The sequence below is a fragment of the Parambassis ranga genome, chromosome 2, assembly GCF_900634625.1.
Source record: "Parambassis ranga chromosome 2, fParRan2.1, whole genome shotgun sequence".
Classification (NCBI taxonomy): Eukaryota; Metazoa; Chordata; class Actinopteri; family Ambassidae; genus Parambassis; species Parambassis ranga.
In genome coordinates, this window is record NC_041023.1 from 342,574 (window position 1) to 356,965 (window position 14,392).

General features: G+C 50.2%; 1 protein-coding gene across 1 annotated transcript in view; it reads right to left on the bottom strand.

The window, feature by feature from the left end:
• Positions 1-412: 412 nt before the first annotated feature.
• LOC114431972 (xanthine dehydrogenase/oxidase-like) overlaps positions 413-14,392 on the bottom strand; it is a 14,021-nt gene continuing 41 nt past the window's right edge. Inside the window, exons 1-35 of the mRNA XM_028399682.1 lie at positions 14,102-14,392; positions 13,798-13,855; positions 12,869-12,965; positions 12,635-12,743; positions 12,437-12,563; positions 12,307-12,368; positions 10,291-10,377; positions 10,118-10,198; positions 9,139-9,280; positions 8,967-9,059; positions 8,744-8,895; positions 8,586-8,679; positions 8,392-8,501; positions 7,997-8,181; positions 7,762-7,924; positions 7,602-7,691; positions 7,360-7,529; positions 7,013-7,139; positions 6,824-6,943; positions 6,652-6,748; positions 6,454-6,578; positions 3,160-3,293; positions 3,001-3,088; positions 2,844-2,930; positions 2,578-2,769; positions 2,353-2,498; positions 2,199-2,280; positions 2,035-2,130; positions 1,728-1,931; positions 1,592-1,644; positions 1,411-1,525; positions 1,248-1,313; positions 986-1,174; positions 747-914; positions 413-643 (exon numbers count right to left, since the gene is read on the bottom strand). The exon at positions 14,102-14,392 is cut by the window's right edge and continues 41 nt beyond it. Of these exons, the coding sequence (XP_028255483.1) occupies positions 593-643; positions 747-914; positions 986-1,174; positions 1,248-1,313; positions 1,411-1,525; positions 1,592-1,644; positions 1,728-1,931; positions 2,035-2,130; positions 2,199-2,280; positions 2,353-2,498; positions 2,578-2,769; positions 2,844-2,930; positions 3,001-3,088; positions 3,160-3,293; positions 6,454-6,578; positions 6,652-6,748; positions 6,824-6,943; positions 7,013-7,139; positions 7,360-7,529; positions 7,602-7,691; positions 7,762-7,924; positions 7,997-8,181; positions 8,392-8,501; positions 8,586-8,679; positions 8,744-8,895; positions 8,967-9,059; positions 9,139-9,280; positions 10,118-10,198; positions 10,291-10,377; positions 12,307-12,368; positions 12,437-12,563; positions 12,635-12,743; positions 12,869-12,965; positions 13,798-13,855; positions 14,102-14,206 (4,065 nt within the window). The 5' untranslated portion in view covers positions 14,207-14,392 and the 3' untranslated portion in view covers positions 413-592. The remainder of the gene's footprint in view (positions 644-746; positions 915-985; positions 1,175-1,247; positions 1,314-1,410; positions 1,526-1,591; positions 1,645-1,727; positions 1,932-2,034; positions 2,131-2,198; positions 2,281-2,352; positions 2,499-2,577; positions 2,770-2,843; positions 2,931-3,000; positions 3,089-3,159; positions 3,294-6,453; positions 6,579-6,651; positions 6,749-6,823; positions 6,944-7,012; positions 7,140-7,359; positions 7,530-7,601; positions 7,692-7,761; positions 7,925-7,996; positions 8,182-8,391; positions 8,502-8,585; positions 8,680-8,743; positions 8,896-8,966; positions 9,060-9,138; positions 9,281-10,117; positions 10,199-10,290; positions 10,378-12,306; positions 12,369-12,436; positions 12,564-12,634; positions 12,744-12,868; positions 12,966-13,797; positions 13,856-14,101) is intronic.

The window sequence follows — 14,392 nt, forward strand, 5'->3', positions numbered from 1 at the left end:
AGTACAAGCTAACACAGAGTTACACTCTAAAATGTTCAGGTGTAAAAGAAGCTCTGCTGCGGTCCATGAACGGTGCCGAGTGTTTGTGAGTGTGTGTCCAGCTGTGTGCAGGGGACACAGAATGTTTTGGGTGGAGCTTCACAGGCGGGTGTCACAGCAGCTCACACTCCTCAGTGTTACATGTGTTATCGGAGTGTGAAGTATGAGTCACATGTCCCTGAACCACCAACCAGACGCCGCCTTGCTCCAGGCAGGAAGCAGCAGCTGCACCAAAGGGATGTACAGACAGTAAACATGGCTGACATGTCAGCATCGCCCCCTGGTGGCCGTTTGCAGGGAGGAGGAGGAGGACACATTAATGTGTGATGAGATGCTGTAAGAATAATAAAGTACGAACACTCAAACATCAGCACTGATTTCAGGCTCACTTTTATTTGACAGTGTTTTTCCACAGTGAAGTGAAGCAGCGGTGTTTGTGACAGTGAACGCCTCACGGCGCTCTGGTCGTTAAACACACGGCTGTGATTGGCTACTTAAGTGCTCGTGGTTCCACAGGCTGATCGTCGTTGGTCTCTCTCTCTCTGGCCCAGTCTTACACCTGCACAGACCAGGGGGTGAAGGTCCCGGCCTCAGCAGGGGGGCACTGAAACACGACATGTGTACAGCATGAAGGGACACTATAAAACTCAAGGCCTCTCACATAGAGGGCTGAATGATGGAACACTGATGACTGAATCTGTTCGTACCAGTTTGGTGAATCGGTCGCTGCAGGCATTGCGGATCCTCTCAGCTGAGGCGGGGCTGTCCAGCCTGAACGGCCCACTGATGCCGGACTCTGCCCGGGCGGCGCTGATAGCATCTTTAATGGCGTAGAAAACGGAGGCGGCCAGAAACAGAGGAGGCTCACCGACAGCCTGGAAGAAAGAACACTGTGTCTGTGGGCGGGCAGCGATGCTCACGCTGAGGGCAGAGACGGCGGCGTTACCTTAGAGGCGAAGATGGCCTTATCGTTGGGGGCGTCGCGGAGCAGTGACACGGTCAGCTGTGCTGGAATGTCACCAAAGGCAGGGATCTTATAAGCTCCAGGGCCACGAGTGAGGAGCACGCCCTGCGGCGAATAATGAAGCTCCTCCAGTGTGAACAGACCCAGACCCTGCATGAAGCCCCCCTCCACCTGCAGACACAGTCAGACCTGAGGGTGCCGCAGACATGAACCGCATGGTCTGCCCTGCTTTTCACTGGCTCACCTGTCCGATGTCGATTGCTGGGTTGAGGCTGTGACCGACGTCCATCACAATGGTGGAGCTCAGGTTCTTTGATACAGAGAGTCAGCGTTAAACAGGAAGTTCTTCCAAAATAAAAGCATGAGACAGAAGGTTGAGGTTCAGGGAGCCCAGCACTTGTTCCGACCTTGTGGGCGCCGGTCAGGCAGTCAATCTCCACCTCTGAACAGGCCACGCCGTAGCTGAAGTAGTTGAAGGCTCTGCCTGAGTTTGTATCAAAGTCATAACCGAGATCCGGAGTCCTGACGAGACATAAAACGGTTAAACTCTGTCCGGGTTTGTACGTCTGGAACCTGAACCAGACTCACCTGTAAAATCCGTTAGCACTCAGGCTGACCCGGTCGAAGTACGCTGCTCTGACCTGAGACACAAAAACACTCTGAGCACACTTGAAAGGTGGAAACTAACCACAGCACATCAAACACCCCAGACAGGATCGCTCACCCAGTCCTCCCATGATCCTTTGGGGTTCTTGGCCTTGTACGGCTCCAGACGTGACACCAGGATCTCACAGGCATTCTGCACAGCAGCTCCGTTGAGGTCGGAGGAGGCGGAGGCAGCGGTGGGGCTGGTGTTTGGGACGGTGTTGGTGCTGGTCTCTGAGATATGGATCTTTGAAAAAGGGATACCCAGAACCCTGCTGGCCACCTGAGACCACATGAACACACACACACACACACAAGGATCGTTGTGTCTCTAAGCAAGGCCACACTTCCTGCTCTCACCACCAGAGGTCACTGTGTCTCTGTACCTGGACCATCTTGGTGTGCAGTCCCTGTCCCATTTCGGTGCCTCCATGGGTCAACAGCACAGATCCATCGGTGTAGATGTGAACCAGAGCGCCGGCCTGAACACAAACACGTCACCACAAAGAACCACCAGAGATGCTGGTCTTGTCATGTTAGTTGGTCTGACCTGGTTCAGGAAGGCAGAGGTGAAGCTGATGCCAAACTTGGTGGGGACCATGGCGAGCCCCCGTTTGGTCCAACGGTTCTGCCTGATGAGGACACAGAAACAGTTCAAACAGGTAGTGTTCCGAAGAGACAGTGGTCTCTGGGGACACACTCACCTGTTGTAGAGGTCGATGGCAGCTCGGCGCCGGTGGTAATCAGAGCGTGCCAGACACTCATCCCAGCAACGGTCCAGCGTGAGTCGATCCAGGACCTGGTTGAAAGGTGTCAGCTCACCTTCCATGTACAGATTCATCCGACGCACCTGCAGGGAGATGGAGACACTGCATTGACACTGCTTACCCAGCAGACCCTTGGACCCATCCTTGGACCCATCCACTGACCTCCTCTGCTGGCCTCCCCAAACTCTGAGCTACATCCGTGATCCAGCTCTCTGCTACCATCATGCCCTGTGGCCCCCCAAAGCCCCTGAAGGCGGTGTTAGACGGTAGGTTGGTGCGGCACAGGAACCCACGGCCACGCACATTAGGGATACTGTATGAGTTCTCCATGTGGAACAGAGCGCGCTCCATGATCTGACGGGGGCATCAGCAAGGTGTTAGAGAGCAGAGTGGAAGGAAGAGGGGGAGAGGTGGGGAGGGACACTCACAGAGAGAGAGAGGTCTTTGGAGTTCCCACAGTTACTGTAGTACGACACGTCCAGAGCCAGAACTTTCCCGCTGCTCAGGAAGCCCACCTGCAGCATGGCAAGAAAACACATCAACACACGCCACCGCCACAGCGGCAGCCGCGGGGGGCCCCCTTACCTTGTATTTCCCATAGAAAGGGTGTCGTCCTCCCGTGATCAGCATGTCCTCGTCCCGGTCCAGCATGCACCGCACCGGCCTCCCTAGTCTGAAAGACAGACCGACACCTCAGAGTCTGCCACCACAGGAGGCTCCACGCAATCCCCATATAAGACATACTTGTTCGCTGCCACGGCGACCACAGTGGACAGCAGGGTGGTCCGGCTTTCCTTCCCTCCAAAGCCTCCCCCCATCCTCTTCACCCGCACCACCACCCTGTTGGCGGGCACGCCCAGCGCCTTCGCCACGAGAGACTGAGGCGCAGAGATGCAGATTACAGTTTCAGATTACAGTTTCCTGTGTTCGAGATTACAGTTACCTGTGTTTCAGATTACAGTTACCTGTGTTTCAGATTACAGTTACCTGTGTTTCAGATTACAGTTTCAGATTACAGTTTCCTGTGTTCGAGATTACAGTTACCTGTGTTCGAGATTACAGTTACCTGTTTCAGATTACAGTTACCTGTGTTTCAGATTACAGTTACCTGTGTTTCAGATTACAGTTTCAGATTACAGTTTCCTGTGTTCGAGATTACAGTTACCTGTGTTTGAGATTACAGTTACCTGCGTTTTAGATTACAGTTACCTTTGTTTCAGATTACAGTTACCTGTGTTTCAGATTACAGTTACCTGTGTTTCAGATTACAGTTTCAGATTACAGTTACCTGTGTTTCAGATTATAGTTACCTGTGTTTCAGATTATAGTTTCAGATTACAGTTACCTGTGTTTCAGATTATAGTTACCTGTGTTTCAGATTACAGTTTCAGATTACAGTTACCTGTGTTTCAGATTATAGTTACCTGCGTTTCAGATTACAGTTACCTGTGTTTCAGATTACAGTTTCAGATTACAGTTTCCTGTGTTCGAGATTACAGTTACCTGTGTTCGAGATTACAGTTACCTGTTTCAGATTACAGTTACATGTGTTTCAGATTACAGTTACCTGTGTTTCAGATTACAGTTTCAGATTACAGTTTCCTGTGTTCGAGATTACAGTTACCTGTGTTTGAGATTACAGTTACCTCCGTTTTAGATTACAGTTACCTTTGTTTCAGATTACAGTTACCTGTGTTTCAGATTACAGTTACCTGTGTTTCAGATTACAGTTTCAGATTACAGTTACCTGTGTTTCAGATTATAGTTACCTGCGTTTCAGATTACAGTTACCTGTGTTTCAGATTACAGTTTCAGATTACAGTTTCCTGTGTTCGAGATTACAGTTACCTGTGTTTGAGATTACAGTTACCTGCGTTTTAGATTACAGTTACCTTTGTTTCAGATTACAGTTACCTTTGTTTCAGATTACAGTTACCTGTGTTTCAGATTACAGTTACCTGTGCTCGGACCGATCCTGTTCACCCTCTACATGCTCCCTCTAGGATACATCATCCAGAAGCACGGCATAAACTTTCATTGTTATGCTGATGATACCCAGCTGTATTTATCCATGAAGCCTGAAGAAACGGAGCCGCTAGTCAGACTACAGGCGTGTCTAAAGGACATAAAGGACTGGATGTCCTCCAACTTTTTACTATTAAACTCGGACAAGACTGAGGTCATTGTTTTTGGACCGAAACATCTCAGAACTAGTTTATCAGATAATACTTTCTCCCTGGATGGAATTACTCTGGCCTCCAGTACGACTGTGAGGAACCTTGGAGTTATCTTTGATCAAGACATGTCATTGTCTCTCATATTAAGCAGGTCTCCAGGACCGCTTTCTTTCACCTGCGTAATATTACTAAGATCAGGAGCATCCTCTCTCAGAGTGATGCTGAAAAGCTCATCCATGCTTTTGTCACTTCAAGACTGGACTACTGCAACTCTTTATTGTCAGGATGTCCACATTACTCCATCAACAGTCTGCAGCTGATCCAGAACGCAGCAGCTAGAGTTCTGACAGGAAGCAGCCAAAGGGATCATATCTCTCCTGTCCTAGCGTCTCTTCACTGGCTCCCAGTGGACTCAAGAATACACTTCAAGATCCTTCTTCTAACCTACAAGGCTCTTCATGGACTTGCTCCATTGTATCTGCAGGACCTGATTGTACCATATGTTCCTAATAGGACACTCAGATCTCTGAGTGCAGGTTTACTAGTAGTTCCTAGGATTCATAGAAGTAGAATGGGAGGACGAGCTTTCAGCTATCAGGCACCGCTATTATGGAACCAGTTACCAATCTGGGTCCGAGAGGCAGACACTGCCTCCACCTTTAAGACTAGACTTAAAACTTTTCTGTTTAGTAAGGCGTACAGTTAGCCTTAGACCTAGTGTGTAGCACAGCTATGCTGCTCTAGGCCTACGTTGTCGGGGGCACAAACATGATCCACTGAGCAGTTTCCCTCTCACCCTCTAACCTCTCCTTTTCTCTCCTTAGTCTGGCTCACACTGGTCTCAAGACCTGGATGATGACCTGCAGTCCGGCCCGTGAAGTCTCTCTTGCTCTACGTTGTCGGGGGGCACAAACACGATCCTCTGAACACCCTCTGACCTCTCCTCCACTCTCCTTAGTCTGGATCATACTGGGTAATATCGTCTCATAATCTGTGTTAACTGTCTTCCTTGTAGTTCTGTGCCTCGCTCTCGCTCTCTCTCTTTGCAGGTCTCAAGACCTGCATACTGACCTGCAGTCTCTCCTGTGCTCATCGACTTCACTAGCCCCTGCTGCTCATCTTTACTATCAAATTACTATTCCTACTTATGGACCGACGATATATATAGATATCTATTACAATATAATCACTGTTTCATCTTGCTGTCATGTTTGCTCTGTACTGTATCATGTTTGTATCATGTTTGCTCCTCTCTCCCTCTCTCTCTTTCTCCTTCATCCTCTCTCTCTCTCTCTCTCTCTCTCTCTCCCTCATCCTCTCTGACTAGCAGCAGGACTGGTTCCCCCTTAAGTTGACGGGTCCTGCTCAAGGTTTCTTCCTCTTAAAGGGAGTTTTTCCTTGCCACAGTGCTCTTAGGGGGGTTCCTGTGAAGCGCTTTGAGACAATGTCTGATTGTAATATGCGCTATATAAATAAAACTGAATTGAATTGAATTGAATTGAATTCAGATTATAGTTACCTGTGTTTCAGATTACAGTTTCAGATTACAGTTACCTGTGTTTCAGATTATAGTTACCTGTGTTTCAGATTACAGTTTCAGATTACAGTTACCTGTGTTTCAGATTATAGTTACCTGTGTTTCAGATTATAGTTTCAGATTACAGTTACCTGTGTTTCAGATTACAGTTTCAGATTACAGTTACCTGTGTTTCAGATTATAGTTACCTGTGTTTCAGATTATAGTTACCTGTGTTTCAGATTATAGTTTCAGATTACAGTTACCTGTGTTTCAGATTACAGTTTCAGATTACAGTTACCTGTGTTTCAGATTATAGTTACCTGCGTTTCAGATTACAGTTACCTGTGTTTTGGAGGCCGACTGCGTGGAGACAAAGAGCTCCATCTCGCCATCCTCTCCGCGGGGAACAGCCAGGGTGACGTTGGTCTCCAGGTAGAAGTGCTCCTGTCCTCCAATGTGTATCTCACCTGACAGACAACCAATCAATAATCAATGGCTGATCAGCAGCAGGACGTGGCACACAGAGGCACAGAGTCCTACCCTCCAGGATATGGTTGGCCTGTCTGAACCCCGCCTCAAGGTCTCCCTTCTGAATGGTTCTGATCGGCCGGTAGAAGGACTGGGCAGTGATGGCCTCCTGTCAATCAAAACGATATATTAAAGCTCCCTGGTCCTCCTCTAGGGGGTGCTGTCCAGCTGTGCACGCTCTCACCTGGATGGTGATGATCGGCGGCAGCTCCTCATATTCGATCCGGACGGCTCTGGCAGCGCTTTGAGCATGAAGCTGTGTGTCGGCCACCACCGCTCCGATGATGTGACCCACACAGCTCACCTGATCGAGGACAGACTAATCATCAACCTGAACACAGACACCTGATTGGTCGGAGCAACAGAAGCCCACCTGGCCATCGGCGAGGATGGTCTCATCATACTCGATGGGTCCGGTGGCGTTACTGCCGGGAATGTCGTCAGCAAACAGGCAACAGGCGACACCGGGAGAGCGCTCTGCTGCCGCCGCATCCACGGAGCTGCAACACACACACGGTGAGACATGGCCGGTGACAGGTGTGTGTGTGTGCAGATGTGTGTGTGTGTGCAGGTGTGTGTGTGTGTGCAGGTGTGTGTGTGTGTGTGCAGGTGTGTGTGTGTGTGTGTGTGCAGGTGTGTGTGTGTGTGTGTGTGTGCAGGTGTGTGTGTGCAGATGTGTGTGTGTGTGTGCAGGTGTGTGTGTGTGTGCAGGTTTCTCACCGTATCCGAGCGTGGGCCTTGCTGCTGGTGATGAGTGACAGGTACAGCTCATTCTCATACAGCGGTACGTCGTCACAGTACACTGCCTCACCTGTGGCCTGCTTCATGGCTGACAGGTGCATCATGGGACGGCCAACCACGTTGTCTGGGCTCTGGCCCTCAGGCACCGCCTGAAGGAGGAAGAAGCTACATTTACCAGACCACAGGTGACTGACGGAGCCTGACACACACAGTCACTGTACCTGGTAGACCTGGACACTGGACGGCGTCTCAGGGTGGTAAACCTCGGTGGCGCTCAGACAGTCAGCGCTGACGGCCTCTACGTTCACACCCTGACAGGAAAACAGGGAGCGCTCACACACACGGTCACAGCGCCAACGTTGACGAGACGACCATACAAACCTGGAGGCGGAGCTTCTGCAGCACTGTCAGGTAGAACTTGTAGAAGAGGCTGAGGGTGAGAGTTCTGCGGTACGTCACCATGCCGCCTGGCACAGAGGGGTTCAGGGTCATCTCCTCAGCCAATGAGGAGCAAGCCTCCTGCAGAAGCTCCTCCCCCCAGGACCTGAATGACAGCAGGCAGAGTTACTTCCTCCCTCCCTCTCTCCTTCCCTCCTTCCCTCTCTGTGCTTACTACCTTCCTACTAGTTTGCTCGCCGTCTTCATGGCCAGCACCGTGGTCGCCGCCATGCCACCATAACTCAGCCTCAAGTCCTCCACAACATTAGTCCCAGCAGTGAAGGTGACGCTCATAGCTGCAGTGATAATACTGATGTCATCTTCACGGCGAGGGGACTGTTTGAAGGCGGAGACGAACTGAGTCTGAGGAGACAAAGAAGAATGAGGATGCACGTGTGTGGTTGCTAGGTAACTGACAACAAATGCTGGAGGATGGTAACAGGAAGTGGTTACAAGGTAATGGAATTTATTTACCACAAGAGACAGTTGTCTAGCTGACACTGAAAACTAGCTAGATGCGAGGAGAGTGGTTGCTAGGTGCCAGAGTGAGGTTGCCATGGTGGTGCTACGTACCTTCTTGCTGTAGGGGATGTGTACAGAGAGCAGGACCTCCTGTGGTCGCAGAACTGTCCTCCTGTAGCCTGTGAAGAAGCTGTCATCCATCTGAACCTCACGGCTGCCATCTGTAGGACAGAGGTCAAAGGTCAGGACCACACTGAACTGTTTCAAAATAAAAGCCTCATTAACATAGAAACTGCAGGGTTTACCTTTGTCCGCCAGCGTCAGCCTGCAGCCTGCTGCCATGAACACTGGGTTCAGGTCTGAGATGGGGCTGGCTGTCATGATGTTCCCGCCCACAGCCTAAACACACACACAGTTAAAATCCTCCTCGTGGCTCGGGGAATTTCTTGGACACAGGACTCACCGCCACGTTGCGTATTTGCTGTCCGGCAAACCAGCGCAGCTGCTCGAGGACGGCGAGGAAGACTTCAGCCTGATGCAGAGGAAGAGTCTCCACTGCCTGCCTCAGCACTGCCTCCATGTGGCTGAGCGTGCACGCTGCACCGAACACAATGCCTGGACACACACATCCATCTGTATTGAGGTGTGTGTGGGTGGAGTGGTGACGGGTCATCGGCTGAACTCACCGTCATCAGTGTGGGTCACGGCGCTCAGCTCCGGGACGAAGGCTGGCGCCAGAATGACGGGATACACCATGTTCTTAAACTTCACTTCGATGCCTGAACACACACACAGAGTGACCGGGGAGTGAGCAGCAGAGCGAACAGCTGAGCGAGTGTGGCGCTGACGCAGACTCACCCACTTCGGTGTTCCCCACCACCACGCGGGCCTCCGGGTGTTTCCATTTCAGACGCAGGAACTCGTCCAGACTGCTGGGCTGCAGCCACACCGTCCGCTCGCCACGGAAACACAACGACTGCCGCTGACCTTTACTGAGAGCCTACGAGAGGCGGAGGGCTCCAATCATGATGTGTTGGTCAAAGCTGTGTGTGTGTGTGTCTGTGTGTGTGTATGTATGTCTGTGTGTGTGTCTGTGTGTGTGTCTGTCTGTGTGTCTGTGTGTGTGTGTGTGTGTGTGTGTGTCTGTGTGTGTGTCTGTCTGTGTGTCTGTGTGTGTGTGTGTGTGTGTGTGTCTGTGTGTGTGTGTGTGTGTGTCTGTGTGTGTCTGTGTGTGTGTGTGTCTGTGTGTGTGTATGTATGTCTGTGTGTGTGTGTGTGTCTGTGTGTGTGTGTCTATGTGTGTGTGTGTCTGTGTGTGTGTCTGTGTGTGTGTGTGTCTGTGTGTGTGTGTGTGTGTGTGTCTGTGTGTGTGTGTGTGTCTGTGTGTGTGTGTGTCTGTGTGTTTGTGTCTGTGTGTTTGTGTCTGTGTGTGTGTGTGTCTGTGTGTGTGTCTGTGTGTGTGTGTCTGTGTGTGTGTGTGTGTGTGTGTGGTGTGTGTTGTGTGTGTGTGTGTCTGTGTGTGTGTGTGTGTCTGTGTGTCTGTGTGTGTGTGCCTAGGTGTGTGTGTGTCTGTGTGTGTCTGTGTGTGTGTGTCTAGGTGTGTGTGTGTGTGTGTCTGTGTGTGTGTGTCTAGGTGTGTGTGTGTCTGTGTGTGTCTGTGTGTGTGTGTCTAGGTGTGTGTGTGTCTGTGTGTGTGTGTCTAGGTGTCTGTGTGTCTGTGTGTGTGTCTAGGTGTGTGTGTCTGTGTGTGTGTGTCTAGGTGTGTGTGTGTCTGTGTGTGTCTGTGTGTGTGTGTCTAGGTGTGTGTGTCTGTGTGTGTGTGTCTGTGTGTGTTTACTATGAGCTCTGGAGGGAAGATGACTTCCTGCGTGGGGTCATAGGGCTCAAAGTCTGCAGCGTTAAAAAGAGGCGTGGCTTCCTGCGAGGCGGCACACACAGATGTTTACAGTCTGACACACTGTCATGCACACACACACACACACATTGTTTACAGCAGGTAAACAAACACACCTCCTCTTCAGACACACTCTGAGTCGCACCGCCATTGGTCAAACAGCAGCCATTTTCCCGCCCTCTGCCGCCGCAGCATGCCCCCTCCTGGAGGAGAAACAAAAGACACAAGGTGTGATGACACAGTGTGTGTCTGTGTGTGTGTGTGTTTCTCTCTGTGTCTGTGTGTGTGTGTCTATATGCCTGTGTGTGTCTGTGTGTGTCTGTGTCTATATATCTGTGTGTTTGTGTGTATCTGTCTTTGTGTGTGTGTGTGTCTGTGTGTGTCTGTGTGTATCTGTCTTTGTGTGTGTGTGTCTCTGTGTGTGTCTGTGTCCAGACCCGTCACAACACGGTAGGCAAACCAGGCAATTGTGTAGGGCCCCTCTCATGCTCGGGGCCCTAAGACGGACGGTCAGTTAGCGCCACCATTCATCGACAGCTGTTTTGGCGCATTGACACATTGACTCCCCCCTCGCCCCCACGGGGCCCTGAGACAGCTGCTGGAAGCAGAGAGGAGCGGCTGTTCAGAATAAAGGAGGAAGCACACTCTGCAGGCTGCAGGGGAAGACGGCAAAGAAAGGAAGAAGAAGAAAGAAGAGGCGAAACGGGAGAGAGGAAGAGTGTGACACAGCTCAGCCTCATCTTACTCCACCACTGTTTGTCTTTTTCACATCGTGTCACAAACACTTTAGAGACGCAGGCTTCACGTCACTACAGCCTCCTTCATGCTGCAGCCTGAACGTTCACTGAGTCGCTCTGAGTACAAACGTCTGCTAAATGAGTTACAAACATCAATATAATGACGTGATAGAAAACCTAAATGTATATAAAACCGTAAATGAAGCTGTAAAGTAGCTTGTTAGCTCATGCAGCAACAGTGTGTAGCTGCTATGCTAATGCTACTTTAGCTTGTTTGTTAGAGTTAATGAGCTCTAAACCACAGCAGGAAAAACTAATGTATGTATTTATAGTGTTTATTAATGCTCAGGTGTTCCTCTGTAAAGGACAAGCTAGTGAATTATTGTCATATAGTTGTTATTTTATGGCTTTTTTAAATGTTTTTCATCAGGTGCTTAAACTCCTGTCTGTGTCTCCTCATGAAGATGCCACAGCCTCCACAGATGAAGGTATAATCTGGATTATTTACAGTGTTAATTATCAGGCTGATCATTATGGTCTTATACCACACAGGTCATGTGGAGCCCTGTGAGGACACTCCAGAGGACGTCCCAGCAGCAGTAAATATCTCAGAGCCTCCACTCCTTCCTCTGCTCCTCCAGCACCTGACCTGGTAACAGAGGAAGGTCCAAGGTGTCCAGGTCTCACTGAAGATCCTGCACTGTGGACAAACTTAACAATACTAGTCATATCTTGTGTTGTCAGTGGTGGAGGAAGCACTGATGTTTAGTACTTAAGTGAAAGTACAATTACCCAGCAAAATATATACTCAAGTAAAAGTAGATGTACTCCATCAATGATCCTACTTAACCAAAGTCTTAAGTACTTACTTTTAATTTCCAAGAGTTTAAATCGAGGCAGCTGGACTCAAGGATTGTTTTTTTAACTTGGGGGATACATAAAAAATACAACAAAGTAACAAAGTACAAATACTTAGTTACTTTCCACCACTGTGGACAGTCTTCAGAGGACATATTTCTATGATGTATTTTGACTGTTGTACAGGTTTTTATGTTTCCTTAAGATAATATTTTCATGTGTGTGTTCCACATTATTTAAATAAACGGTTTCTTATATAATCATCACTGTACATGTCTTTGTGTTCGGGGCGGCAGTTCTATAGAGTCTAGTGGCCCGTAGGGCCCCAGTGTGTCCTTCTTGCCTAGGGCCCCTACAGTGTCAAGCAACGGCTCTGTCTGTGTCTATATGTCTGTGTGTGTCTGTGTGTGTCTTTGTGTGTGTGTGTGTGTGTGTGTGTTTGTGTGTGTGTGTCTGTGTCTATATGTCTGTGTGTGTTTGTGTGTGTGTGTCTGTGTCTATATGTCTGTGTGTGTCTGTGTGTGTGTGCACTCTCACCACAGTGAAGCTCTTGTATCCCTCCAGTATGGGTCTGTACCCAGTGCAGCGACACAGATTACCTGCAGGTGACACAGATAATAATACCAATAATGATCAATACATTGACTGATTGATCAGGCACACGCACCCTGGAAGGCCTCCTCCACTTCGGCCATCTTGGGTGTGGGGTTGTTCCTGAGCAGGGCGTACATGGACATGACGATCCCCGGCGTGCAGAACCCACACTGAGACCCGTGAGCCTGCGCGATCCGCTCCTGAACAGTGGTTATTGATTATTGATCACAGCCATCAAGGGGGGGGGCTCCTGGTAGACGGTGCATCCTACCTGCACGGGGTGGAGCCTTCTGGCCACGCTACCAATTCCCTCCACTGTTGTCACGGCGACCAGATGCAGGGAGCAGAGCGGAGCAAGGCAGGCGTTAACGGCATGATGACTGGACACAGTTAAAGTTCACACACTGTGTGATCGGAAGTCAGCTGGGAGCACATGACCCCCCACACACACAGGCACACACACACACACAGACACACACAGACACACACAGTAATGGTTGGATACAGTAGCTGGTTGGTGTGTGTTTGGTATCTGGACAGCATGACGGTGCACGCTCCACAGCCGCCTTCAGCACAGCCCAGCTTGGTCCCTGTCAGGCCCACTGAGAGCACACACACACACAGAGACACACACAGACACACACACAGACACACAGACACACACAGACACACACACAGACACACACACAAACACACACACACACACAGACACACACACACAGAGACACACACACACACACACAGACACACACACACAGAGACACACACACACACACAGACACACACACAGAGACACACAGAGACACACACAGACACACACACACACACAGAAACACACACACAGACACACACACACACATATGAATCATGGACAACTCAGATTGTGTAAATCAGTACAATAGTCCTATGACAGAAGACAACTGTTGCCATGGTGAGGGAGACCAGCCAATGAGAGCGCGGTGTCTTGTTATTAATTGTGTGTGGTGGACTTGGGCCCCTGGTGGTCACTGACCTCAGTGCTGGTTCTTCGTTAACCATGACAGGAAAGTGCCGACTCAGCAGCTGAACTTCCTCTTTATGATGGACCAATGATCAAATATGATTTCACAACCACAGTTTATCATCAGACAGTGTGTGTGTTGACAGTGTGTGTGTGTGTTGACGGTGTGTGTGTTCACAGTGTGTGTGTGTGTTGACAGTGTGTGTGTGTGTTGACGGTGTGTGTGTTGACGGTGTGTGTGTGTTGACGGTGTGTGTGTGTTGACGGTGTGTGTGTTGACGGTGTGTGTGTTCACAGTGTGTGTGTTGACAGTGTGTGTGTGTGTTGACAGTGTGTGTTGACGGTGTGTGTGTTGACGGTGTGTGTGTTGACGGTGTGTGTGTGTTGACGGTGTGTGTGTTGACGGTGTGTGTGTTGACGGTGTGTGTTCATACGTTTCCTCCTCAGGTAGGTCAGCAGGGTCATGTCGGGGTCTGCGTTCCGCTCCAGGACCTGGGTCAGACAGACAGCCGTCAGTCTGGACTCTGCTCTGCTGTTATCAGCTGAACTCGTGTTGATGATTCACAGTGATGTAGCAGCTGCTTTGGTTCTGCATTCTGACATTAATCAGCTGATCATCCACTTCACACAGCGTGTCCTCGCTGGGTGTTACTGATCAATAATCAATACTACAAACCTCAGAGCACATCAATGCAAAGGTCTCCGCTCACATTAAACTCATCTCATTGATCCATTTACCTTCTTCCCGTTCACGAAGAACACCAGCTCGTCAGACCCGGTCTCGCGCTCGGTCATGGTCCCCTGTGTGTCCCTCGCGCTGCCGGTGCCGCGCGTGTCCTCCATGGTGCTGCTCGGTAACGCTCCGGTGCTGCCGTCGCTCGGTAAGTCGACTATCCGGGAGAGGCGTGTCTGGACCGGCGCTCCTCCTCCGTCAGCAGACCGTGACAGACTCGGTGTGTGAGGGCTGACGGACTGATCGGTCGGTCAGTCGCGGTGACGCGTGCTTCCTCTGACAGCGCTGCTCGACGC